General features: G+C 36.1%; 1 protein-coding gene across 4 annotated transcripts; it reads right to left on the bottom strand.

Annotated features, from left to right (window-relative positions):
- Positions 1-2,964: 2,964 nt before the first annotated feature.
- Positions 2,965-23,202, bottom strand: LRRC30 (leucine rich repeat containing 30). 4 transcript variants are annotated; one of them, XM_051970429.1, is made up of 4 exons: positions 21,590-23,202; positions 20,754-20,804; positions 6,790-6,892; positions 2,965-6,391 (listed from the first exon to the last, which is right to left on the bottom strand). In XM_051970429.1, the coding sequence occupies exon 1, from the start codon at positions 22,634-22,636 to the stop codon at positions 21,734-21,736; it is 903 nt and encodes a 300-aa protein (XP_051826389.1). In that variant the 5' UTR covers positions 22,637-23,202; the 3' UTR covers positions 2,965-6,391; positions 6,790-6,892; positions 20,754-20,804; positions 21,590-21,733. The 4 variants fall into 4 exon arrangements, with proteins under 4 accessions (XP_051826389.1, XP_051826387.1, XP_051826390.1 ...); XM_051970427.1 differs by having other exon boundaries at positions 20,754-23,202; XM_051970430.1 differs by lacking the exon at positions 20,754-20,804.
- Positions 23,203-26,371: the final 3,169 nt, after the last annotated feature.

Here is a 26,371-nt window from a genome sequence, read left to right as displayed (position 1 = left end):
TTTTCCAGCAGCAATCACTGGTTTTGACTAGGGACATAACATAAGAAAAACTGTGTCTTTAGAAGATTCCTTTGGTCACTATACAGAGAGCATGAATCAAAGAGAGGAAAAACTGGAATTAGGTGACAAATTAGGAACAATAATCCAGGCAAGAAATGATGATGGTCTGAATGGGGCGGGGGGGGGGGGGGGGAGAATGGGGAGAACGGGGGGGGGAGGTAACTGTGTGAATGAAGTGATGGATTTTGGGGGCATAAAGCTTGACAAGTGATTGGTTATGAGAAAGGGACAAGTTTGGGTAAAGTGTTTAGTTTGGAGATGGATCAGAGGTGGTGAACCTGGGAGATGGGGGTGCACTTAACAAAAATAGGGAATATGGAGGGAGGGCTGGGCTTACAGGTGTCAAGAAACTTTTAGGAGACAACCTGAGGACCAGCAAGTTATCTGTACCCTGAGCTCAGCATAACAATAATCTTTTGCACTCTCCCTCTGGATGATCTCAGCCACAGCAAAATAGCAAGAATTGTTTCATATAATTATTGGATTCTTTGATCAGCACTGAGGGTTCTCTGGGCCCAGACAAGTTTTGGGCAAGCTCGGAGAGGTTCTGGTCATGAATCAAACTTGTCACATTGTTGCTGTTTTCTACCATTGTCAGGGTTATAATTCACTATATTCACTGCTAGTGGCAGAAGTATTAAAATTAAACCATACTGGGTTCCCCAAGTAGGGTAAAATAGGGTGGATGGGGTGTGGAGTTTGAAGCAGTGCACATGTCCAATTCCCCTCCTTGCTTGCAAGCCATTTCTTTTCCTCACTTTGAAATTAAACTTCTCTTTGATTCCTGATGCTCCTGTCTATAGTCTGCTCGGTTTGACTGGCCATTCACAAGTTAGAGGCCAGTTTGGTTCAGTTGATATAGGTTAAGAAATCTAAGATGAGAAATAAGTATTGGTGGGAAAATCTTATGGAAAGTTGATGATGCAGACCTAAAGTTCAAGAAGATAGATACATACATGCAAGTGTATGTATATGGAAATGGATGTGTATGTATATGTACTGTATGTGTATATGTATATACACATTCTCTAAAAACACTTTTTTATGTACAAACTCTCAGAATAAAATGAAAGTGTTTATGGGGAAAATGGAGAAAAACTTCAATCAGTGACATAGTAAAAAATAGGAAGCTAGTAATAATGATAGCATAGTTTAATGCTCATCAAACTGTTTTAAAAAATAGCTACATACTACAATAAATAGTTGTCCCAATGCTGGCCTGGAGCTACTGCTTAGCCTGAGCCCATGATTGTATAAGCACATTCTCTGAGCCTCTGTGTCAGAAGTTATGAAGGAAAAGGGTGAAAGTGGCTCAGACTATCTCTTCTCCAATAACAGCTCTCTCTTTAACCAGAAGATATACAATAAATATGGTGCTTTACCTTCACAAAGACCTGAAGTTTCTGCGTGGAAATGGAGTGAAAAAGGTTATGACTTGTGAGTCATTGTGAAGTGGTGCAATTTTCTGCATTCTTGATATTTCGAGTTATACTCAGAATGTTCCCTAATATATCAATTGTGTGGCACAAATTTGTGCTTCTGAAATATGTGTTAAAGCAGAGCTAATTGTATGTAAACTTAGGAATCATCTGCCCTGATATGATATCTATACACGTGGGAGTTGGTTAAAACATCATGGGGACAAAATAGGAAGAGAGGAAAAATGAACTCACAATAAAGCCCAGATGTCATCCATTTTTTTGGAGGGGGGAAAGGACAATACTAAGATTTATATAGCACTTTTTTAGTTTTGTAAGGCACAGTAAAAACACTATTCATTTGATCTTTGAAATAACCAAGTAATGTAGGCACTATAGGTATTTTTATCTTCATTGTACAAATTAGTAAACTGAGGCTTGGAGAAGTTGTGAGTTACTCATGATCAAATAGTGGCAGAGATCAGAGCCAAACCCAGGCATCTTTGCTCTGTGGTCAATTTTTTCCCCACTCCAGTCCCTTCTCCATTGAGCTACCAAGATAATTTTACTAAAGTAAAGCTCTAGCCCATTCACCGCACCCTTCTAATTCCATAAATTCTAGTAACTCTCTTCATCGCCAAGATCAAATACAAAATCCTGTTTGGCATCCAAAGGCCTTTATAACTTATCCCCCAATCTGACTTGCCCAACCCCAAACCCACACACATTTTACTCTTTTACCAATATTTTTTAATCCAATGACTGGCATCCTTTCTATTCCTCAGACAAAACATTCCATTGTTCAGACTCTGAAAATTTTCTCTGGCTCTCCATTGTACCTGTAATGCTCAATCTCCTTATTTCTGCCTCCTATTTTCCCTGAGTTTCAAGTCCTTCCTAAAATCTCACCTCCTATAGAAAGTATTTCCCAACTCTTCTCAAATATTTTAATTTTTTTTCCAATTACATGAAGATAACTTTTAACATTCATTTAAAAATTTTTTTGAGTTCCAAATTCTCTCCCTCCTCTCTTTTCCCATTCATTGAGGTGAATAATTTGCTTGATGTCAGTCATGTAAATATGTATTTCCATATTAATTATGTTGTGAAAGAAAATAGACCAAAAACCCCAAGAAAAACACAGTGATAAAAAATATACTTCAGTCTACATTCAGACCTTATCAGTTCTTTCTCTGGAAGTGTATAGCATATTTTTATCCTAAGACTTTCAGAATTATCTTGGATCTTTGTATTGATGAGAATAGCTAAGTCATCCAAAGCTGATCACTGTACTAAATTGCTATTAGGTATACAGTGTTCTCCTAGTTCTGCTCACTTCACTTTACATCAGTCCATATATGTCTTCCCAAGTTTTTCTGAAAGCATTCTGCTTATTATTTCTTATAGTATGATAATATTCAATCATAATCATATACATAACTCATTCAAACATTCCTAAGTTGATGAATATCCCCTCAATTTCCAATTATTTGCCACCACAATACTATAAATATTTTTGTACATGAAGGTCCTTTTCCTTTCTTTAAAAAATATCTTTGGAATTCCTAGCTATGTGACCCTGAGCAAGTCACGTAACCCTAATTGCCTCAGCAAAAAAAAAAAAAAAAGAATTCAGATCAAGTAGTCAAAAGGTCAAAGGGTATGCACAATTTTAATGCTATTGTGCTTTCCAAAATGGTTGCATCAATTCAAATTTCTACCACTAGTACATTAATATTCAAATTTTCCAACATCCCCTACAAAATTTGTCATTTTCCTTATCTGTAGCATTAACTAATCTGACAAGTATAAAATGACCCCTGAGATTGATTTACTTTGCATTTCTCTAATCAATAGTGATTTAGAGTATTTTATATTACTATAGATGTCTTTGATTTTTTCACCTGAAAACTGCCTATTCCTATCCTTTGGCTATTAATCATTTGGAGAATAGCATGTATTCTTATAAATATAATTCAGTTTTTCTATATATTTGAGAAATTATACCTTTATCAGAGAGATTTGCTATAAAATACCACCCCACACACAATTACCTGCTTTCCTTTTAATTTTGGTTACATTAGTTTTGTTTCTGCAAACATTTTTTTTAATTTAATGTAATCAAAATTATCCATTTTATAGTCTATAATGTTTTCTCTCTCTCTCATTAGTCATAAATTCTTCCTTTTTCTACGGACCTGACAGATAAAGTGTTCCAGACTCCCCTAATTTCCTTATGATTATTACCCTTTATGTCTGCATCATGTACCCATTTTGACCTTTTCTTGGATATGATGTGATATAGTAATCTGTATATAATTTCTGCTAAACGATTTTTCAATTTTTCCAGTAGTTTTTTCCTGTTTTCCCTTTATATTTTTATCTCACTCCCCTTTCATTCTGTTCCTCCTCAAAAGTATGCTTCCCCAGTCTGTTCTATTTTCTTTAAGTTCCCCCATTCTCCTATATCTTTGTGAAATAAGAGATTTGTATACCAAATGAATGCATTTTTTTCTTTGATACAATTTTGATGAGTATGTCTCTTGCCACACTCCCCTCTCCTCCTTCCCATTTTTGCCTCCATTTTTAAAGCTCTTTCATACCTCTTCCTTCTCCCAGTATATTCCTCTTTCTTACACTTTCATTTTACTTTTTGGATGTCATTCTATCAGAAGTTACTCACATCCATATTCTCTCTCTATGTAAACTTATTCTACTTGCCCAAATAATGATAAAGTTCCTAACTGTTATGAATCATGTATCATCTTCCCCTGTAGGAATATACACTTTAACCTTATTGGATACCTTATGGTTTTTCTTTCATGTTTATCTTTTTATGCTTCTCTTGAGTCTTCTCCTTGAATGCCAAATTTTCTATTCAACTCTTTTCTTTTCATCATGAATGCTTGCTATTTAATTAAATATCCTTCTTCCCCCTAAAGAATTATATTCAGTTTTACTGGATAGGTGATTCTTGGTTATACTCTTAGCTCCTTAACTCTTCAGAATGTTATATTACAAGTCCTTAACAATTTTAATGTGGAAGATGCTAAATTTTGTGTGATCCTGCCTGTGGTTCTAGAATATTTGAATTGTTTCTTTCTGGATTTTGGCTATAATGTTACTGGCAGTTTTTATTTCTGCATCTCTTTCAGGAAGTGATTGGTGGAAGTGATTATTTCAGTGTCTGGATCCAATCATACATTGGTCCTAACCTGGATCTAACATACTGGAGCAGTTGTCCTTGATAATTTATTGCAATATGATATTAAGATTTCAATATTGTGGTTTTTAGATAATTAAAAATTCTTAAATTATTTCTCCTTGATCCATTTTTCAGGAAAGTTGTTTTCCTGATAAGATATTTCACTTTATCTTCTATTTTTTTCATTATTCTGACTTGACTTTATTGTTTCTTGATGTCTTATAGAATAATCCTACTTGATCAATTCTAATTTTTAAAGAATTATTTTCTTCAGTGAGCTTTTGTATCTCTTTTTTGACCAATTCTACAATAGTGAATTTCTGTGCTTTTTTTTTTTTTTAACCATTATGACTAATTTCACATCATTGTCTTCTTCTGAGTTTATTTTGATCTGTTCCTTAGTAACTTTCTATGGTCAGATTCTTTTGTTGTTTTTGTTGTTTGCTCATTTTTTCAGCGTATTTCTTGACTTTGGACTTTATGTCAAAGTTGGACTCTGCTTCTGGGGGTCTGTTAAGTTTTCAGCTCTTCCAAGGTGGTATGACTTAAGGAGAATTGTGTTCACTATTCTCTTGGCCTTTGTTCTGGTCTGTGAACTCTTTTCTTCCCTGAAACTGTGACCAGAGTTCTCATTCCAGCTAGTATTCCTTATCACCCTGAGATTGCAAATGGCCTCGAGACAATGCAATAGAGTTCTGTTTCCAAAGTCAGCAAAGAGTCCTTTGTAACCTACTTTTTCTGGATTGAGGGCTTCAGAAACCACTAGGGCCAATTGACACTGCTGCAGATTCAGTCACCCCCAAGGTCTGCTGTTCACTTTCCAGGACACAGCTTGGCCTGGAAAAATTGTTTTTTGCTTCTAACACTTCAGAATTTGTTTTGAGGGATTATTTTCACACTGTTTGGAAAAGAATTTGGGAGAGTTTAGGCAATTCTCTGCCTTTATTCTGCCATCTTGGCTCCATCTCATTTCCAATCCTTCCTAATTCTAGTTCTTTCCCTCTCTTATCTATTCCATATTTTTCCAGTATATAATTTTTTTTCAGATATCTGCTTGCTTATTTTCTCCATCATTATACTGTCTTTGGACTTTTGTTGTATCCCTAGGGCTTAGCATAGTGTCTGGAACAAAGCAGGGCTTAATAAATATTTATTAATTGACCAACTATCTCATTTATATTCCCATATAATCCATCAGAAGGAAATCAAACCAAGAGAGAACATAATCCTAGAACCTAAATGAAAGATATCCAAGTGGAAGGGATAACTCCTATTGTCAGAAGCTTCAGGTAGTTCTAGTAAGATGAGGATAATGGTTGGCCATCAGGAGAAAATTGATTAGGGAATGAGGAATTTGTTTTGGGTCATGAATCTACAAGGGTTCAGAATCTCTGGAATATGTAAGGAATAACCAAAGGGAGAATGTTTATTGGGGAATGAACGATACCACTCCTCTTCCCAGAGAAGGCTGGACCTTAGGCAGGAGATAGTGTGATAGAAGATGGAAGTCTGGCTTTCTCCTAGTCTCCACCAACTCTGATCCTTCAAGGGCCAGGCCTGAGATCAAAGGGAATACTGTTTCTCTTTGCACCAATGTTCTTCACATCATGAGTGGCAGATTAGACTGGCAGAAAGAGATGGCAATCTCCAAAACAAGGAAAGTTGAAATGGGGCAGGCAGCTGTCCCCCATCTTTTGTCACCTTCCTTCTGTGGATATACATAGAAAGATATGGAATGCTATAGTCAAAAGAAGGTCTTGCTTCTCTTCTGTTTAGGATCCTGACAACAAGAATCTGGGTCAGGTGAAAGGGCTATGTCATACAAACAATCTACCCAGAATTTTCTTCTCACCTCCAGCCCATAACTCCATTTCATTTCTCATGCTATATATAGCATATGAGAGAAATGATTATTTTATCTTTCATTAATAAGCAATTATTAATTGAGATTAATGTATTCACTTTCTTTTTCTTCATTCAGAAATAAACCCCTATAGATTATTCAACAAATCTCTAAAGGACATTGCTGATAAATGAGATTGAGTAAGTTTGAGGATACATGCTTTTAAATTTTAAATGGGACCACGGTCAAAAAACAAATCTTACCAACAGAATCTAATCCAGGTGAATTCCAGCCCAGTGTGGTCTATTCAAGCAGATTTGGATGGAGAGAGATTCTTTTGTCTAGATTGCCTGAAGCAGAAGTAATCTGAGAAGAGATAAGTGAGTGTTATAATCCCTCATTAGAATGGGTCCATCTCTTCTTATCGTGTTCATTCTTTCATTTATTGTTAAGAAATCAATGTTGATTTCTCTCTGTTGGGAATATCCACTCTTCCAAAGGGATATGAGCATTGACAGACTCAGTATTCTAATTTTGGTTTGGAAGAGAAAGTCAATGACTTCATTTTATTAATTATCTCAACCATAATTGATAAAACTGATTATTAATTATCCAGAAAGTAGGTCTCTCAGACTTTTCATATGTCACAAAGGTAAACAGACAATCGGTGGCAAGCACTTACTTTGAGCTTGTGTCAAGTGATGGGGACATAAATATAAAGCAAAAAGAATAATAGACCCTGCCCACGAGGAATTCACATTCATAAGGAATTTACAACATAAAAAAAAGTAAAGAAGGGAAAAGGAGGCATGTTGAATTTTGGAAGTCCAGCCTGGACTCTTCCCTAAAATAAGACTGCAGGACAAACTTAACAATGGGAGAAAGGAGCCAGTCAAAGAAGCCGATGGCTTATCCAAGGTGAGGAGGCCCCATATATAGATCATTCACAGTAAAATCAAGAAAAACTAGACATCTATTCTAGAATACAACATTCCTTTCATACCCCAACTCTAAGGCAAAATCCCCTTATGAGTTGTACTTTATTCTGCTCCTGCCTTGAGTCTTCATTTAGCCACCATTCTGGATTTTAATTTGCTTATTATAGACCTCCTATCTGCCCACACTACAGGAGTGGTGATTATAACAATCATTTATATTAATTAACTCTAAAATACATGCTGCAGACTGAAATCCCCTTCCCCTCTGATCAGGATAGTATGGGCTAATTGTCAACAATGGTACACCTTCAGCAGAACTGTTTCTAGCTAACCATAGTTTGCTCAGACCATATTCCTTCAACATTTGGTTTCATATTTATATATCTCTGAAAGCTAACAGAATGAGGCCCCAGAAAGGTATTGGATACTCAGGTAAGATAGGCTTCTTTCCCCATTGCAACAATCTCTATCTCTGTCAATATATTTTTCTATTTCTGTCTGTCTCTCTCTCTTCTCTCTCTCTCTCTCTCTCTCTCTCTCTCTCTCTCTCTCTCTCTCTCTCTCTCTCTCTCTCTGTCCTACTCTCTCTCACTGTCCAATTTCCTCTGTCTCTCTCTTTGTCTCTGTCTCTGTCTCTCACTCTCTCTCACTATCCAACTTTGTCTTTCTGTATCTCTCTCTCTCTTTACTTTTCCTCAGTATGCTTTAAAAAAAAAATCTTGTATAGGTTTGGCTTGGTGTGTTTTTCCCTACAGAAGTCCCTTTCCAGCAGTAGCATGGGAAAAATCTCATCCAGAGACAAGGAGATGGAGCAGGCTTCCTAGGCTTACATGACTGCCCCAAGGCATTCTGCAAATCTAACAGAACTCAGAAGAGGTTCCTAACAGATAAAAGGGCAAGAAGTTTTAATTAAAGAGGAATTTCAGAGATCCAGATCCTGGAGCTAGCCAGTCAGCAATCAACTAGAATTTGTCAGCTGTGACAGGACTGAATGTTTATGATTGACAATAAGATCTATGATGTGATCATTCCTATTTAGAGTTTAAGCAAAACAAAGATGAAGGTCAGGGAAGTTGAAAAAGCATTTGTTTGAGGAAACTGGTGAATGGAGAGAAGATTGCCTTTTACTCCCTCTTTACTCTTTCCCCAGCCTCCGGCTATATTTAGTATATTTACACTTGAATAAGTTCTATTCTTCATAATAAGATGGAGGACTATCAGACCTTACCATCGGCCCTAACACTGTATTATGAGGTCCTGGAGACTCTAACATCTATCTGCCATGTCTCTTATCTGCTGCACCATTCCACCCTCTTGAATTTCTGATCCTTTCCATTTGCCCTGCCCCTGAACTCTATTTTATATGTTGTCTTTCCCAATTGGTGTGTAAACTCCTTGAGAGACTGTCTTTTTTTTTCCATGTATATCCACCAATGCTTAGGACATTGCCTCGCCTAGAGTAAGCTTATAATAAAATACATTTTTATTCATTTTTTCATCCATTACTTTATTCATTTGGACAACTGGGATGAAGAAGATTAGTGTGAACAAGATTGAACTACTTGACAAAGAGCTGATAGTTAAATCCGAAAGCTTATAGAATGTAGCATCAAGAATTGGTACCATTTATTATATCTGCATAAAGTAAATGTCAAAGCAAAAATTGCTGAGTGCTAGACAGAGGAACTATCTAGAAATAATAGTTTTGTAAGAAGTAATAAGGAGAAAGAAAAAATAGTAATAATGATAACTGATAACAGAGCTTCAATGTTCACAATACATTTTTAAAAATATGATCTCATTTGAGCCTTACACTAATTCTGTGAAATAGACATTATTATTCATATTTTACATATGAGGATATTGAGGCTTATAGTAGTTGAGTGACTTATGCTGGGTTAAATGTTGTTCAATTATTTCAGTCAGACATGGCTCTTCCTGACCCCATTTGAGCTTTTCTTGGCAAAGATACTGGAAAGATTTCCTATTTCCTTCTCCAGCTCATTATACAGATGAGGAAACTGAGACAAATAAGGTGAGGTGACTTATCCAGGGCAACACAGCTATCAAGTGTCTGAAGTCAGACTGGAACTTAGGAAGATGAGGCTTCCTGACTCCAAGCCCAGCATTCTATTCCTTGCACCTAGCTGCATCAAATTCAGGGTCATATACCTACTGTCAGATGTAGGATGTGAATTCTGTCTTGATTCCAAGTTCATCACTTTATCATTTAGAGATACCACTGTCTACTAAAGCAATAGTCTCCAAAGTTGGAGCTCAAAGCCAGTGCAAGGACTGTGACCTGAGGTATGTGATCAGCCTATCAGATTAGAAAGATCTGTTAAATTCCACTCTCACTGTTAAAGCCAATCATGGCTTTAATCAAATCATGGTCTTCAACCAAATCATTCTTATCTTCCCCATTATCCTCATAAATATCACTGCTCTTAGCTCTTCCACTCTTCCTACTGCTGAACTCCTCAATTTCTACCGAGAGCACTCCCACCATCCTTCTTATAACTAAGTTGGCCATCTTAATGTCATTCTCAACACCTCATTTTCACTCACCTCACATCTGTCTTTTCTATCTTCACTACCTCTCTTGCATCTGTTCCCTTCTCTCCATCCTCTCTTGCAAGGACACCTTCCTACTTGGTCTCCTTGTTTCAAGTCACCTTTCACCACAATCCATCCTTACATAGTTGCCAAGTGATTGTCTTAAGATGCAGGTCTGATCATGTTAACTACTGCTCAATAAACTCCAATGATTACCTATTGTCTCTAGACTCAGATATGAACTCCACTATTTGGCCTTTAAAGTCCTTCAAACCTGCCCCCAACTACTTTTCCATATCCATCGTGCATTACTTTTCTTTTTGAACTCTACAGTCTAATCAAACTGGTCTCCTTGGTGCTCCTCTGGATACTAACATATCCAGATATAAATAAGAAATTAAAGTAAGGTTTGTTTTTAAGTCATTCCCAATGACTATACGACCTTATAGACTATGCTGTCCATGAAGTTTTCTTGACAAAGACACTAAAACAGTTTGCCATATGCTTCTCCTATAGATTAAGGCAAACAGAATTAAAAGATGGCACATGTAGCATCTGAATCAGGTCTTCCTGACTCCAGGACCAGCACTATATCAACTGAGCTGCTAAAATACTATTCATTAATCAGAACCTTGTAAAGAAAGAAGAACAGATTTCTGTGAAAGCTTTCTACTAACTTGAAAACAGAGACAATTCACTTTTTTCTGTTCCTGCACTGTGTATGTTGTTATGTTTACTGGCTATTATGCCCTGTTATTGGATCATTATATCTTTCATTGAAAAGAAAAAAATTTTAATTTGCTTGGCTTGCTACAATGATTAAATTAACTAAATAATTAATTATTTACAAACAAATATTATTTACACATTCACCTAGTCCTCCAGGAGTATATAGAGATTTTAAAAAAAATAATGAAATGAGTCAATCACATTACTCTAACTAAAAAATATCAGTAAAGTTCAGGTGAAAGAATCAGGTTATTTGTAATACTTACAAATGAAATTTAATGTATTTAAATGCAACCTAGTTCATCTTTATCTCATCCTTTTTGTTTTCTATTATTATTTATGTTTTAGTATATATATGTAATATTAGTGCAATAGTATGTTATATAACTTATGAATAAACTTATCTGGCACACTCTGTCTTGCACTGGACTAATAATGAGCAATGACTACTTCTAGCCTCAGTTTCTAAAGATAACCCGCAAGGATCGTGGCTCATATTACTGTTGCTTATGAGCACCTATCTAGTGTGTTTCTCAATACCAACCAACTTTACAAATCAGCTTTTACAAAGGAAAGACTATTTACTAAATTGAAAGAACACGGTCAGAAGTTACAAAACAATGTCCAAACTGGGATACATTCTTCCCTTGAATATCCAAAGTCTCTTGGGAAAGTGGGCTTAAATTGAATAGTTGATACAAAAAATTATAATGACATAATAACCAAAAACTTTTCTCAAGAACAGGGATTCAGCCTCTTCTATGTCCACACTCAAGGAACCTGGAAAGAGTAGAATCAATCTTAAAATGCAAAAATAGTGTATAAAGGGAGAATATATGGGACCAAGGGATGCTTTGAGACTTGTAGGCTTAGAAATCTTTTTTTTTTCCCTTTTAAGATCTCCTATTAAGTTTGTCATTATTGTTCATTGCTTTCGTACAAGTTACTCTCTTGTTAAACTGAATTGGCTCCTCACCAGGCTCAGTTACTGCTGCCACTTTATTCTAGTGGTTTCTTATAGTTCCAGAGGGGACCTCTGCTGGCTCACAGTGTCATAAGCTGTTAAATTCCAACTCTGGCTACTCATTCATCTAAGATCAGGAAGAATACTCCCCAAAGAAACAAAGGCTCTGTATGTTCCCTGACTCACAGTACTCAGGTAGAAAGACAGATAAAGCAACTGCCATCACTTTTTCCACTGAGCAGCAAAGATTCTTGCTTTCCTTATTACCAGAAAGGAAAAAAAAAAGGCAGAAGAAAGGGTATATTCTTTCTAAGTTGTGCCTTCAGAGTTCTCAATTCTTCTTACTCTGATGGCAATTAGAAGATTTTTCACCATCAAATTGTATAAACTTCTGAGCCATGGCTGCATTCAGATTCTAAAGTCCCCTATCTTGTATTACTCACATCAGCCAAAAAAATTATGCATATACTTTCTAGCCTGAGCCTTTATCATTGGCCAATCAATATCTAACACCTATACCAAGATAAGGTCAAAACGGGTTCATGATTTAGCCATAAAGGGTGATACTATAAGCAAATTAGGAGAAAAAGAGATAGATCCCTCAGATCTATGGAGAAGGAAGGAATTTATGGCCAAAAAAGAGCTAGAGAACATTATGAAATGCAAAATGGATAATTCTGATTACACTGAATTAAAAATTATACAAACAAAATCAATGCAGCCAAGATAAGAAGGAAGCATAAAGCTGGGAAATCTTTTTTTCATCATTTCTGATAAAGACTTTGTTTCTAAAATGTACAAAGAATTGACTCAAATTTATAAGAATACAAGCCAGCTTGTATAATGATAATGATAAGTGATCAAAGGATTTTAACAGATAGTTTTCAAGTGAAGAAATTAAAGCCATTTCTAGTCATATAAAAAAATTCTCTGAGTCACTCTTGATTATAGAAATGCAAATTAAGACAACTCTGAGGTACCATCTAACATCTCTCAGATTAGCAAAGATGACAGGCAAGGATACTGATAAATGTTGGAGGGAATGGGGAACCCTAATATATTGTTGGTGAAGTTGTGACCTGATCCAACCATGCTAAAAAGCAATTTGGAACTATGTGTAAAGGGTTATAAAACTATACATATGTTTTGATTCAGCAGTGTCTCTACTGGGTCTGTATTCTAAAAAGAGCATTAAAAAAGGAAAAGGACCCACATGTGCAAAAATATTTGTAGCAGCCTTTTTTTTTATATTGGCAAGAAACTGGAAATTGAGTATATACCCATCCATCGGGGAATGGCTGGATAAGTTATGGTATATGAAAGTAATGGAATATTATTGTTCTATAAAAAATGAGCAGGCTGATTTCAGAAAAGCCTGGGAAGACTTACATGAACTGATGCTAAATGAAGTGAGTGGAATAAGAGAACATTGTACACAATAACAACGAGATTATGGGATGATCAACTGTGATGGACTTGATTCTTTTCAATAATGAAGTAATTCAAGGCAATTCCAACAGACTTGTGATGGAGAGAGCCATCTGCATGCAGAGAGAAATATGGATATTTAATGTGGATCAAAGTATAGTATTTTCACTTTTGTTTTTTTTTTCTTTCTAGTGTGTTTTCCCTTTTGATTCCTGGTTTTCCTTGTGCAGCATGACAAATATGGAAACACATTTAGAAGAATTGTACATATTTAACCTATATTGGATTGTTTGCTGTCTAGAGGAAAGGTATGGGGGAAAAAAGAGGGAGAAAAATTTGGAACACAAGATTTTGCAAAGATGAATGTAGAAAACTATCTTTGCATGTATTTGGAAAAATAAAAAGCTATTTTAAAAAACTGAGACTTTATTGGCCAGGGCCTTAAATTACAAATACATTTGACTCCCTGCTAAACTTTTTTTTTAATTGGTAGGAGTACATGAGTAAAAAAATTGAAAACTCCTGAAGTAGAACTTGGATTTGAGAAGACTTAGTTCAAATCTTGCCTATGATATTTGCTAATATTATGATCCTGGGCAAGTCAGTTCTTTCTGTACCTCAGTTTTCTTATCTATAAAACGAAGATAATTACAACTGCTATATTTACTTCAAAGAGTTCAAAAGAAATAATGTATATATAAAGTGACATGGCAAAATTCGAAGCATTCCATAAATTTCCATGATTGTTATTATCTTTACTCTGCAGTAATGGCAAACAGCACTCTGACTCAAGGTAATCTTTCAATCAATTAATAAGCATTGATTATAAGTATAAACCATGTAACAGGCACTATGGAATGTATTGAGAAATAAACACAAAGAATGGGACAATCATTTATCAAGGAATTTACATTCTAATGAACAAAATAACAAATTCCGGAATAAGTATATTCTGGAAAATGAATATGAGATTTAAATACAAGAAAATCAGGGAGGACTGCTGAGTCTGTTCCATTGTCTCTGCATCACATGATCTCAGGCTGCTCTTTGAGTTCATTGCCTGATTTTTTTGTATGTTTCTACCTTTTTTCCCCCCATCTCTTTTCTTATTGTCAAACTATAAGCTATCACTTCTAATACTTGAGCCTGGCATTAGTTATATTCTTTAGGGCCTTCTTATTTTCTATTCCTAATCTGTTGGGGGCTAGGAGCCCAGTTAATAAAATAATAGGAGTTAAAGGAAATGAGTTCTCAGGAAGGTCCTAAGGGGCTCACCTATTACTTAGGCACTTTGTAATATCTATTTTGGTTGCCCTTTGGGGGCACAGAGGGAGTTACTTCTAGATTTTCAGCTGTATTCCAGATAATTAAGTCACCAGATAAAAGACCTTTGGGTAAATGAAATATTACTTTACTCTTCAGGGGTAATTCCAATTAGAACTCCATATTAAGATGTATTTATTTTGGAAGGTTGCCTGTAATAAAAATGAACAATTCTAATACCCTTGATAAATATCATAAATGGAAGAAGGCAGAGGAAAGGCACAAGAAAAGTCAAAGGGAGAGCCACTTTTTAGCTTCATTTAACAATCTTTGAAACTTTATAGAGATGTTAACTCTATTGTGTGTGTCTATGAATGGGGAAGAATGCAAGAAGTTTGGCTTTTAAAAGCTTTTCTGAGTATGTTTTGGAACTAGTCAGACATTTACTGATGCTGAGAGAAAGGAAATAGTATATTTTAAATACCTCGACAGTCTTAATGAGTTAGGCTTACTTTTTCTAAGGAAAAAGAGACCATGGGATCAGGGAACTTGGAAATCATTCAGTTCATCCCTATTTTTATCCATGAAGAAACTAAACTAATTAATAAGACTTCAAAAGAAATGCAATGCTTTAACCAAGATTATATAATTAATAAGTCATGGAGGTGGGACTAGAACTCAGGTCCTGTGATGATTATTTATTCCTTCTATGGCAGGAATGCAAAGAGAGCCAATATACTGCTCTTAACAGGAATGCTGTGTTTAAATCTTAATAGAAAGCCTAATAGAGTGCATAATAGAAAGCAGGAAGAGAATCTAGTAACTTTATACTCCAAGCACTCCCACAATAAAAACCTAGATCTATCTGTAGTGTTGAGCTCTGGCACAAATTAAAATTTTAAAATTAAAAATAGAAATAAATTTAGTCAAAAACTTTATTACATATTTAAAAGGAATAGCAAGCTATGCATAATAGATTGTCATTTCATGTGCTTATTATACTGTTATGCCAATTTTTGTTTTTTGCCATAAATTAAAAGTAAAATAAATGAAAACAAAATTGCATTTTTCCCAATGAAAAGAAACAAACATTAATATCCAAACACAACTTCCCATCCATTTGCTCCTGTTTTTCTACCTTTTATGCAACCTGTGATCATGATTCTATGCCTCCAGTTTGTAGGGTGTGAATTAATAAATACAAGAGTTTAAAGTCAAAAGAATTTTTTTAAAAAAGAAGACACCTTAAAATGGGAGATTCTTCTCAAAAACAGAAAGTTCTCGAAAAAATAGGAATTATACCAGTTGGAGCAAATCCTACTAAGTATGTGCTGGAATGGGAGATGGGGAGCGGCAGCACTTGTATGACCTAACTAACTGAAGCAGAATGTGAACAGAGATCATTTAGACCCCTACAATTACCCACTCTCACCATTTTTCCTTTTATATAGAACAGGGCATTCATCTCCACCAAACCCAAAATGATGAGTTTGGGAACTAGTGCTACATATATTTTATTAATAATCAAATTAGTAAGATAGGTTGGGACTGAGTTCTATTTCCACATATGACTTGGTCTCTACATATTCGGGTGCTAAATGGCAACAGAATGCTGAAACATGGTTTCCTAAAGTGACTTATTGACATGGAGTTAAGTAGGTTCTTCCCCTACATTTGGCAGGGGAATGAGGAGAAAAGTGGTGACAGCTCCTAAAATGACTTCCCAATTTTCCACTTTTATAAAAGAAAGATCTTATCTTTGATGTGTCATGGATACTCCCTGATTTTTGGAGGGTTTAAGAGTTGTAATTGGTGAGAAAGTAAAGTTGAGTGTTACTTTTACTCCAGATTTAAACATTGAGATTTTTCAGCATTGGAATTGGTTGAGGAGGTGAAGTCATTCAACGAGTATTTATTAAGCATTTCTTGTGTGTGCCAGGTATTGTGCTAAATTTAGAGATACAAAGAAAGGCAAAACTTAATCTGTGTACTCAAGGGACTCACAGTTTAATAGAAGAAACAGTACGTAATTAAGATATATACAGAGTAGATTAAAAATAACATCAAAGGGAAGGAAGGTAATGGTAGTGGGGAAGGTTAGAAAGAAAGGATTCCTGAATAAAGGAGGATTTGAGTTGATTCTTAAAGGAAGCAAGGAAAACTAAGAAGTTTTGATGATGGGGTAGAAGATTCCAGGCGTGGTGAAAACAAAAAGGGAAAATGTAGAGTGAGAAAATGTGGAGAAAATATGGAGTGTCCTGTTTGAAGAATAGTAGTGAGCCAGTGAATTTGATTTGGAGAGCATGCAGAAAGAAGAAAATGTAAAAATATTGGAAAGATAGGAAGAGAGGGAAATCAATAGAAGCCCTAATTGAAATGAAGTTGCATTTTAGGAGGCTTTCTCCTTAGAAATGAAGTCTCGTGACTACCAAAGAATTCACACAGGGAACTTTGGGCAATAATCTTTGAATTTCCCTAATGTACCTAAATTCACACGATGAGTCTTATCTGTTCCCTTAAAAATTATTATTGATACTTTACCTTTTCACATTGCATACAAAAGGTAAATTAAACAACTATAGATTCTCCTCTCTCCCCTAATATATTCTATTCTTTCCTGGAATTGTTAAAATTTAATTATATCATCCAATGTCATTGTTCCAGCCCTCTCTTATATGTGTTGAGTATCTTTATTATTTTGACTGAAGATATATCATGATTATATTATTATTGTAGTAATACTGTCAATCAAGGGGTTACTATAGAAATATTACTATGCTATTTTAAAACAACATTCTGAGAGTTTGGAAATAAAGCACTTACTTGTGATAGACTAAGTAGATAGTGCTGCCTTGGATAATTTAATTTTAAATGCTAATGGCATAATTAAATAATTTAAAAGAGTGTTCATTAGCTTTGTCTGGTTCTTTCAAATACTGCCTTTTCTCTTGCTATTTGAACTTGTTTTTCTGCATCACTTGCTATTCATCATTGTATCCAGAATCTCAGTGAATTGATTTCCTGCCCTTTTCCCATAGCTAATATTGCAGAGAGCAAACTAGTTAAATCATACTGAATGTTAACCAGCTTTCAGGATCTCTGTCTATTGATATGATGTGAACATTTTCTGATGACAAATGTCGCCATCATTTACTTGTCTTCCCTGTTTTAAATTCATGAACATTGACATGCATATTCAACGTATGATTTGGATTTTGTGAGATGGACTTTTTAAAATGAAATAATCCATTGCCAATTTTTAAAAGACTAGTTTAATGTGTCTCTACAAGTAATTATAGTGTTTCCTCTTTTATTTCTTTTCTGAGCAAGTAGGACTTTATTCTGAAATACAGGTGCACAAAGCTGCAGTCACTCCCTCTTCTACTACTGGAGTTTTTTTTTTTAAGTCTATTAAGGAAAGCCAGGCTATGCAGTACATTTTCCATTAACCATTTATTAAGTCAACAAGTCACGTAATGACTTCACTTTTCTCTCTGATACACAACCTCTTTATTCATCTAGCAGTATTATTCTCCAAACAGATGTGTCTTTTCAAAGCTTTCCTCATTTACTAGGAGCACAGGATTTCTTCCTAATTGTGAGCTTGTAAGCTGTGAGTGCTTCAAAAGGTGTTTCTGAGCATCCCTTCCTCCTCCAAATGTCTCTGCACTGAAGCCGAGTGATATGAAAACTCTAATACCCCACCAAGAATTTGAGCGTCTAACTTCCCCTCCCCCCAGCTGTCAAGTACCCAATTAGCTCTGCTTCTTCCTTTACATCAGTTGGGGAACTAATGCTGCCATTCTCCCAACTTTGATGCCTTCAGAAAGCATAGCTCAAATATCTATGAGTTATTTGATTGCTTGCAAAATTGTAACTAGAGATAATAAGTGAGAAAAATTTCCCAGCCAGTCAGTGAATTCTACGGTTTGACAGCACAGAAGAATCTATCTGAAGGTTATTTTTCAGATCTCCTCCTCATTTGTGTTTTGAATAACTAGATACACGAACCAGCCTCAGCTTTGTACTGTCCATCGATAGGACTCTTTCATGAAGAACAGTCACAGAGGATCAATATCTAAAACCCATCTGGCTACATGCTATTATTTTTATGATGTTGCTTAATACCAAACATTAATAAAAGAAAGCATGGTGCCCTATTTTTGAAAGGTACCAAGACAAGCTAAAAACTGGATGGATGCTGCAGTTTCTGATAATAGGTGTAAGCTCTCAGGTCACCTTCGAAATGCTGTTATGTTCTTTCCCTGGAGTAAAGTTACTGTTCCTGGATCAAATAACTGGAAAGCAAGGAGAGGAAATAAACGTGATTGTTCAACTGGGAAAGCACAGGACTGTGTCCCAGTCTGGGCCTCTGCCTACAGCAAGGTCATGGAAAATAAAACCTGAGTCCAGGTGATTCTTTGTGCAACAGGTAGGATGGCTGTAGTCAAGGTCTGAGAGGCAGCAGGACACCCTGAATAGAATGTTGGACTTTGGAGTTGGGAAGACCTGCCTTTAGATTCTATTTAAGTCACTTACTAGCTAGCTATGTGACTCCCTAGGAAGTCACTGAACTTCTTTTAACCTCACCTTTATCATCTATAAAATGGTAATAATAAGAACACCAACGTTATTGGGAAAATCCTATGAGATATCTATGCTGACACTTGGAAAACCTTAAAATCTTATTAAACATTAGCTGTTAATAGTACATTATGTCAAACTCTAACTCTTTTTGTACAGCAAAATAACTGTTAGGACATGTATGCTTATATAGTATTTAATTTATACTTTAACATACTTAATATGTATTGGTCAACCTGCCATTGGAGGGAAGGGATGGGGGAAGGAGGGGAAAAGTGGAACAAAAAGTTTGGCAATTGTCAATGCTGTAAAATTACCTATGCATATAACTTGTAAATAAAAAGCTATAATAAAAAAAGAAAAAAAATTAGCTGTTATTATTGAGTAAATGATCTTCATGGTTTTTGAAGATGAATGTTGCAATCTCTGTTTTGCTAGGATTCATGAGTTGGAAGGACATCTTCACCTTATTTTAGCAAGTCAGTAGGAAAGGATCTGAGTGTTACTATGGATTGCCATGTGCAAGCACTGTGTTACTAGGAGTAAATAACTAAGAATAAGTTCAATTTTTCTCCCTCAGCAACTCTTAGAATCCCAAGATGAGGGCCCACAAATGTACATGATAAAGGCATTTCTCTTCCCTTAGTCCCATATTCTTCATCTAAAAATGAAGTGATAGGACTTGATCAATGATATCAAATTCAAATAGAAATGGAGACCACTAAACCATACATAAGGATTAATTTTTAAAACCACATATTAACATTATCTATGTTCTATCATATTTTATTTATTTTACCAAATTATTCTCAAAAAAGATTTTTAAGATACTTTAAGCATGAAGTTTAAGATCCTATGATTTAAACTCAGAATACCCAAATAAATTCTTCACAACCACCCTGGTAATTTGTGAAAAGGGTGGTGTTTTCAGAGTTTGAAGCAGCTGGGATGCTGTTTCTACATTCTGAAAGTTAGAAACATTTTTGTTCTTATTTTATTGCTCAGATAAAATTCTTCTATAAAACATTTCACAAATGCCTGTGTGAAGATTCTGAAGGGATCTGCCATCACCTGAAGCAATAAGAGAGAGAGCTAGAAGTAAAACAGGTAAATACTGGCACAAGTCCTAATATTAACATGGTCCAGTTATTGACAAATAGACAGTCATCTAGTATAACTGGTCCTTTGTTGATTCAAAGACACTATTCTTTCCTGATTAACCGTTTTCTCTTCTAGGCATTTATCTCTTAGAAGATAAAATGTTAATGTCTTAGGTGTTCCCGACTGCCAGCTAAGTTTTAAACTCCATTGGCCTCTCTGATAAGAACACTGGAGCTGCTTATTCCAGTGTCCTTGATCAACTGACAGCTGTTTTTTTCCATAATAAAAGTATATCACATTTTTTACAGTGCCTTCTGCTTGAAGATACCAGAATGCTTTACAAATATCATCCATTGGTTTTTTTAAACACTCATCTGTGAAAGGCAGGTGGTAAATACAGCTACTCTCAATTAGATAGGGAATATTTATTCTCTGGTTGAATTATTCAGTTCCATTCAATAAACAATGATTTAATACCTATTATACATCAGGTACTATGCAAGGCACTAGGGATATTAAAAAAAAAAGTAGCATAGTCTCTGCCTTCAGGGAGTTTACATTCTATTAAGAAATGGGATGAATAAGAGAACTATACTGCATACACACAAATAAATGCAAAATACATAGCAGATACATTCAAAGTAATTTGAGGAAGGTCACTAACCATTGAGGAGTCAGGAAATACCTCTTGGAGGAGGTTGCTCTTTGTCCTCTCCTGGTGATAGCAGAATGAGACAATTTAGCTGTTGGTTAGTATTTGTTTCAATAAGTTTGGGATTTGGGAATAAAAACAAAATAGATATTATTCATTAAAATGAACCTGTTATACTACCTAGGAACTGTATTTCACCTCTCTGCTTTCCACTAACATAGGTGAGCAACACATTGTATTATAGCTTACCAAATGTCGTCAAGCTTTAAAACTACTTTAAAATGTCAGCAGGACATTGTTGCTGTTTTGTCCTGATCTGGTTGGTGATTTATTCAGGTGAGACTAGAGCAGCATCAATTCTTTTCTGGTCCCAATCTACCTTCATGAAGAACTGACGCTCAGAAATCAAAATGGCCTCCCTTTCAGTGGTAGACTGAAGGGTCTAACCCAGGGGTCCTGAAACTACGACTGTGGGCCAGATGAGGCAGCTGAGGATGATTATCCCCCTCACCCAGGGCTATGAAGTTTCTTTATTTAAAGGCCCACAAAACAAAGTTCTTGTTTTTACTATAGTCTGGCCCTCCAACAGTCTGAGGGACAGTGAACTGACCCCCTATTTAAAAAGTTTGAGGTCCCCTGGAACCTTTCTCTCTAGATTTCCAATCTACAAACTGAATCTCACTGATTTTTAAGAATTCATTAGTTTTTCTTTAAAAGGAAAAACAAAGGTGATTTAAAATCTCCTAGATGCAGAAGGAATTTTAAATTGTTTAGAGAGGTTATAAGAAACAAAAGCAATGACCAGCACAGATTTAAAATAAATGATCCCCCTAGAACAATTCACTCACATTCGATGATTATTCAGCAAGTCTGAAATAAAAGCATTTAAAAACATTGAGAAGCAATGAAGTCGAAATCTCAGACCAAGAAAAGTGCACCAGTGGGACTGAGCGTGGATGAGAGAACCAACAGTCACATTTCAAGTGGACAGTTTAGCTGTGTTTTTTGTCTTTCAGGTAGCTGAAGAGCTGGTCCAGACCCCCCTCCACCAAGTCTGGCAGAGGTTTGGAGAGAGGATTATGAGAAATATGCAGTCCTTTGTCCATGGGATTCCAGGCAATCCTGTCCAATCGACTGAGCAAGTAGAGTTCATCAGGTAGCGTTTGAATATCATTATTGTTCAAGTTCAGCAGCTCAAGTGTTGTGACTAAGCAGAGAGACCTTGGAAAGGAGTGGATGTTATTGTTTTCTGCGATAAAGATCTGTAAGCTCACCATGCTCTGGATGCTCTCGGCAATATTTTCCAGCCGGTTGGAGCCCACGTGAAGGAAATCTAACCCTTTCAGCGAGAACACGAAGATGGGGATGTGAGCAAAGCAGTTGTTGCTCAGATTTAATTTCCTCAAGCCAGATAGTTCTGAGTAAGTGGAGGGGAGCTGGGAGATGTAGTTATGGGACAAACTCAAAACTTCCAGGCTCTTACAGAGGCTCAGCTCGGGCGGCATCTCTGTCAGGCAGTTCATGTTCACAAACAGAACCTTCATGCTCCTGAGAAGCCCGATTTCCTTGGGCAGGCTCTTTATGCGATTCCCACACAGATTCAGCACCACGATTCTTGTCAGTCTTCCCACTTCTGCCGGGACCACAATGAGTTGGTTATGGGACAAGTTGAGCTTTTGGATCTCAGACAACCCCCACAAAAAGTCGGGAATGTCAGTCATTCCCTTAGTGACCAAACTGAAGCTGATATGTCTCATGCCCCTCTTCAGCAATGACCTCGGGTCCTTTCCCAGAAGGACATCATCCCATTGTGAAAACTTCTGCCTCTTCTTCAACAGCAATATTCCCTTGGGGTCCTTATTCTTGGAGACATCACTGGACTGCTTGGCCCCCATGGTACTTTCTTGGCTAGGTTGGACAGTATAACAAACTCTTCTGAGTGAAGAGTTTCTCCTTCCACTTTCAGCCCCAAAGCAGCTACAAATTGGAATTCTGGGGAACCCACGGGTTGACTTGATAGTTCAGCTCCAGGAAAATTTGGGGGAAAAAAATCAAAGATTAGAAGACCCTCAAGGTAGAGATACTCTTGAATGGTCAACACGGGCCTTCTGGTAAATGATGAAGTGGAACACTTTATGCTGGGTTGAGGTTGTTTCTCTTAGAGCAGCCAGGCTGTAATGAAACACTTGGTCCTGAAACTGCTAAATAGATCTGCTCACTTCATCCTGAATGCCATGAGGCAGCTGTCACTGTCATTCTGTCTGAGCTTTATTGAACTGATATGTGTCTTCATTGCAAGCAGGTCACAGAGAGCCTGGATATAACTTTACCATCTCAGCTTTTCTTGGGTAACTCAGTTGAGCAGGCAATTAACATGAGCTCAGGGAAAAAAAAAAGAAGAAAAAGAAGATGAAGAAACAATGACAGTAAAAAATAAACCTGTATACAGAGCTGAAATCAGTTTAGAAATGTGGCTTAATCCTCCTGAGTCTGGTTTAAACCTATTCTAAATGCTAATGGGAAATCTGAAAGGTTAATAGTAATAATGATAATAATACTACTAAAGTACATCAGACAATCACATACATTCATTCTAAAAGCTAGGTTCATATAATTGTTGAAACATTTGTGTTGCCACTTCTGATTTTAGATTGAAAACAGAGTTTTTTTAAAATTATTTTAAAATATTTTAAAAATAGGATGTTATAGTGATTTGAGTGTAGGATTTAGGAGTCCAAAGGCCCAAGTTCAAATCCTTTATCAAGTCATTTAATCTCTCTCGTAGGCCCAGTATCTGATATTCTGTCTGATATCTGTCCTACTTCATAGGGTTGGTTCAAGGTTCAAATTCAATTCTACAAGCATTCATTAAATGCCTATTATGTGGCAGGCATTGTTGTATTAGACATGGGAAACAAAAAGGGCAAAAATGAAATGGTACCTGCTCTGACAGAACTTACGTTCTATTGAGGGGAAGGAGAGAACATAAGTTTATATGATAAAGTTTATATGACTATATATATATATATATATATATATATATATATATATATATATGGTGTCCCATGAGTTTTAGTGCTATTTAAAGCTTTAATATCTAAAAAACTACACTAGGACTTTTAGGACACCTTGTACATAAATATAATTTTGGGAGGGAGCAGTAACAGGTATCAAGAAGGGTCTCTTGAAGGAAGTGGTACCTGTGGTGGGACTTGAAGAGAGGTTAGAGGTTCCAAGAGGCAGAGGTATCCATTTCAGACATGAGGTAAAACCTATGCAAAGAAAGTCCCAGAGATAATAGAAGATGGGATATCTCAAATAATGTAATGAAATCTCTTCACAAATGTTAAAATTTTACATTAGTTTCAATGACCATTATAATTTAAAAATAGTTACTTCATTCACCAGGGCTTTTTTCTGTTTCTGTCTATATATTATAGCTGGGGATATTAGGAAGAGAGGAAAAATAGTTTTTTTATCTCTATAGACTGAATTTTGTATCCTGCTTTTTTATTCACTGCCTCTGTTGAGATCTTGATTCAGAAAAATACAGTTCTTTAGTGTTAATTCACTCAGGTCTGAGCTGGAAGGCATCTAAGACCTCTGGAGCTCTTTGCTTCCTTTTTGACAGAGGCAATAAGTTATCTCTGTGTTTGCTTAAGGTAAGTCATGACTTCATTTGATTTTGGTTTTGGTGGCTGCCAGCCATTCCTATATTCCCACTTAAGCCAAGCCAAAGAAGACCTTTGCTAGTGAAGAAAGTAGGAAGAAGATAAATTGAAGTTAGAATAATCGATTAGGTTTGTTATTTATTTTAAAATAAGATTTTTGAGGACTGGGAAGAGATTTAGGGACAGTCCTTTTCTTTAGAGACAGTCTTTCATTTTCACATAGTGTGTAAAATTTAAGCATTTCTTTATGCACATTTTATTTATTACTCATAATGATCAAGTTAAACTTTAATGCTAAATTTGCTCAAACAAAACTGAGATAAAATTCAGTGTTATGTCCCCCATATTTCCAAGAGGTAGGGGAATAAGAAGAGGAGGAAGAGAAGGAGGAGGAGGAGGAGAAAGAAGAGAAGGAAGAAGGAGGAATGAGGAAGGAGAAGAGAGGAAGGAGGAGGAGGAGAAGGGAGGAGAAAGGAGGAAGGAAAAGGAAGAGGAGGAAGAGAGAGAAGGAGGAAAAAGGAATAGAAGGGGAGAAAAAAGAAAAGGAAGAGGAAGAAGGAGAATGAAGAAGAGAAAGAAGAAGGAGGAGGAGGAGGAAAGAAGAAGGAGGAGGAAGAGGAAGGAGGAGGAGGAGGAAAGAAGAGAAGGAGGAAGAAGGGGAGGAAGAGGAAGAAAAGGGGAAGGAAAAAATAGGGGAGGAAGGAGGAAGAGGAGGAAGAGGAGGAAGGAAATTGTTTTAAAATTCACATAATTGCCTTTGTTTCACTTTCATCTGCCTGGTATTTCATAACTCCATACACTGGCTCCACCTTACTATACAGTCTCATTTTATACTATTTTTCTAAGCAGGCAAATACTAATAAATCAACAACCATTTACTGATTCTTACTAAGTGCGGGGCACTGAGCTAGTTACTGGAGTTACAAATGCAAAGTCTCTGCCCTCTGTTATCTTACATTTTACTGTGTATGCTTTAAAATGCCTCTATACTTAGCACTTAGCAGGGCGGCATAGATAGCACAGAGAATATAGAATTGGGGTCTGGAGTCAGAAGACCTGAATTCAAATATATAGCCTCAGACACTTACCAGGTGTATGATCTTGAGTAAGTCACTTACCCCTGTTTGCCTCAGTTTCCTCATGATGTTTAAGGATATCCAATATGTGCTGAAGAAAAAAATGGCAAATTATTCCAGTATCTTTCCCAGAAAATTCCTTTAGAATTAGACACAACTGAAAGTGTCTGAAAAACACTTAAATAGTGCCATAAATGCACTGTTCCTTTTGCCCAAAACATTCTTGAATTTCCATTTTCTCAAACTAAGTCAATTTTTCCTTTGAGGAAACCTCTCAAGACACACCCCTATGAAGCCTCTCTTAATTAATTTTACCCCTACACAATTATTTTTCCTTATATCCCCTTAATACTCTATATGACATCCTATACTTGACTAGTTTTCTGCCTTGGAATTATTCCCTAGTTCAAGAGTTCTTAACCTTACATCTGTGAACTTAATTTTTAAAGTTTTTTGATAACTGTATTTCAAGGTAATTGGTTTCCTCTATAAGCCTGTATCTTTTATTTTAAATCTTTAAAAATATCCTTCTAAGAAGAGTTATCTGGCTTCTCTATAATGCTAAAGTGATTTCAGACACACAAAAAGTTTTAAGAACTTCTGGTGTAATTATGTCATTCAATAAATATTTATTAAGCACATTTTATGTGCCAGACACAGTGCTAAGTTCTGAACTGTATGTCCTGCATGCTTTCCACCTAGACTATAAGCACTTTGAAGGAACAAGCCATTTTTAGTTGGTATTCCTCATAGCAGAGACTGTTGGGCACCCAGTAAATGCTTAAGAAATGCTTGTGGAGCTGAGCAGGGAGCTAGGTTCTGATTGCCATCTGACTTAAGAGGAACAGCACAGGAGGCTATTTGAGCTTCCTATTTATTTTTA

The sequence above is a fragment of the Antechinus flavipes genome, chromosome 1 (assembly GCF_016432865.1).
Source record: "Antechinus flavipes isolate AdamAnt ecotype Samford, QLD, Australia chromosome 1, AdamAnt_v2, whole genome shotgun sequence".
In the NCBI taxonomy this organism is placed as follows: domain Eukaryota; kingdom Metazoa; phylum Chordata; class Mammalia; order Dasyuromorphia; family Dasyuridae; genus Antechinus; species Antechinus flavipes.
Note: the sequence above shows the minus strand (reverse complement) of the source record. Positions and strands in the feature narration are given on the sequence as shown.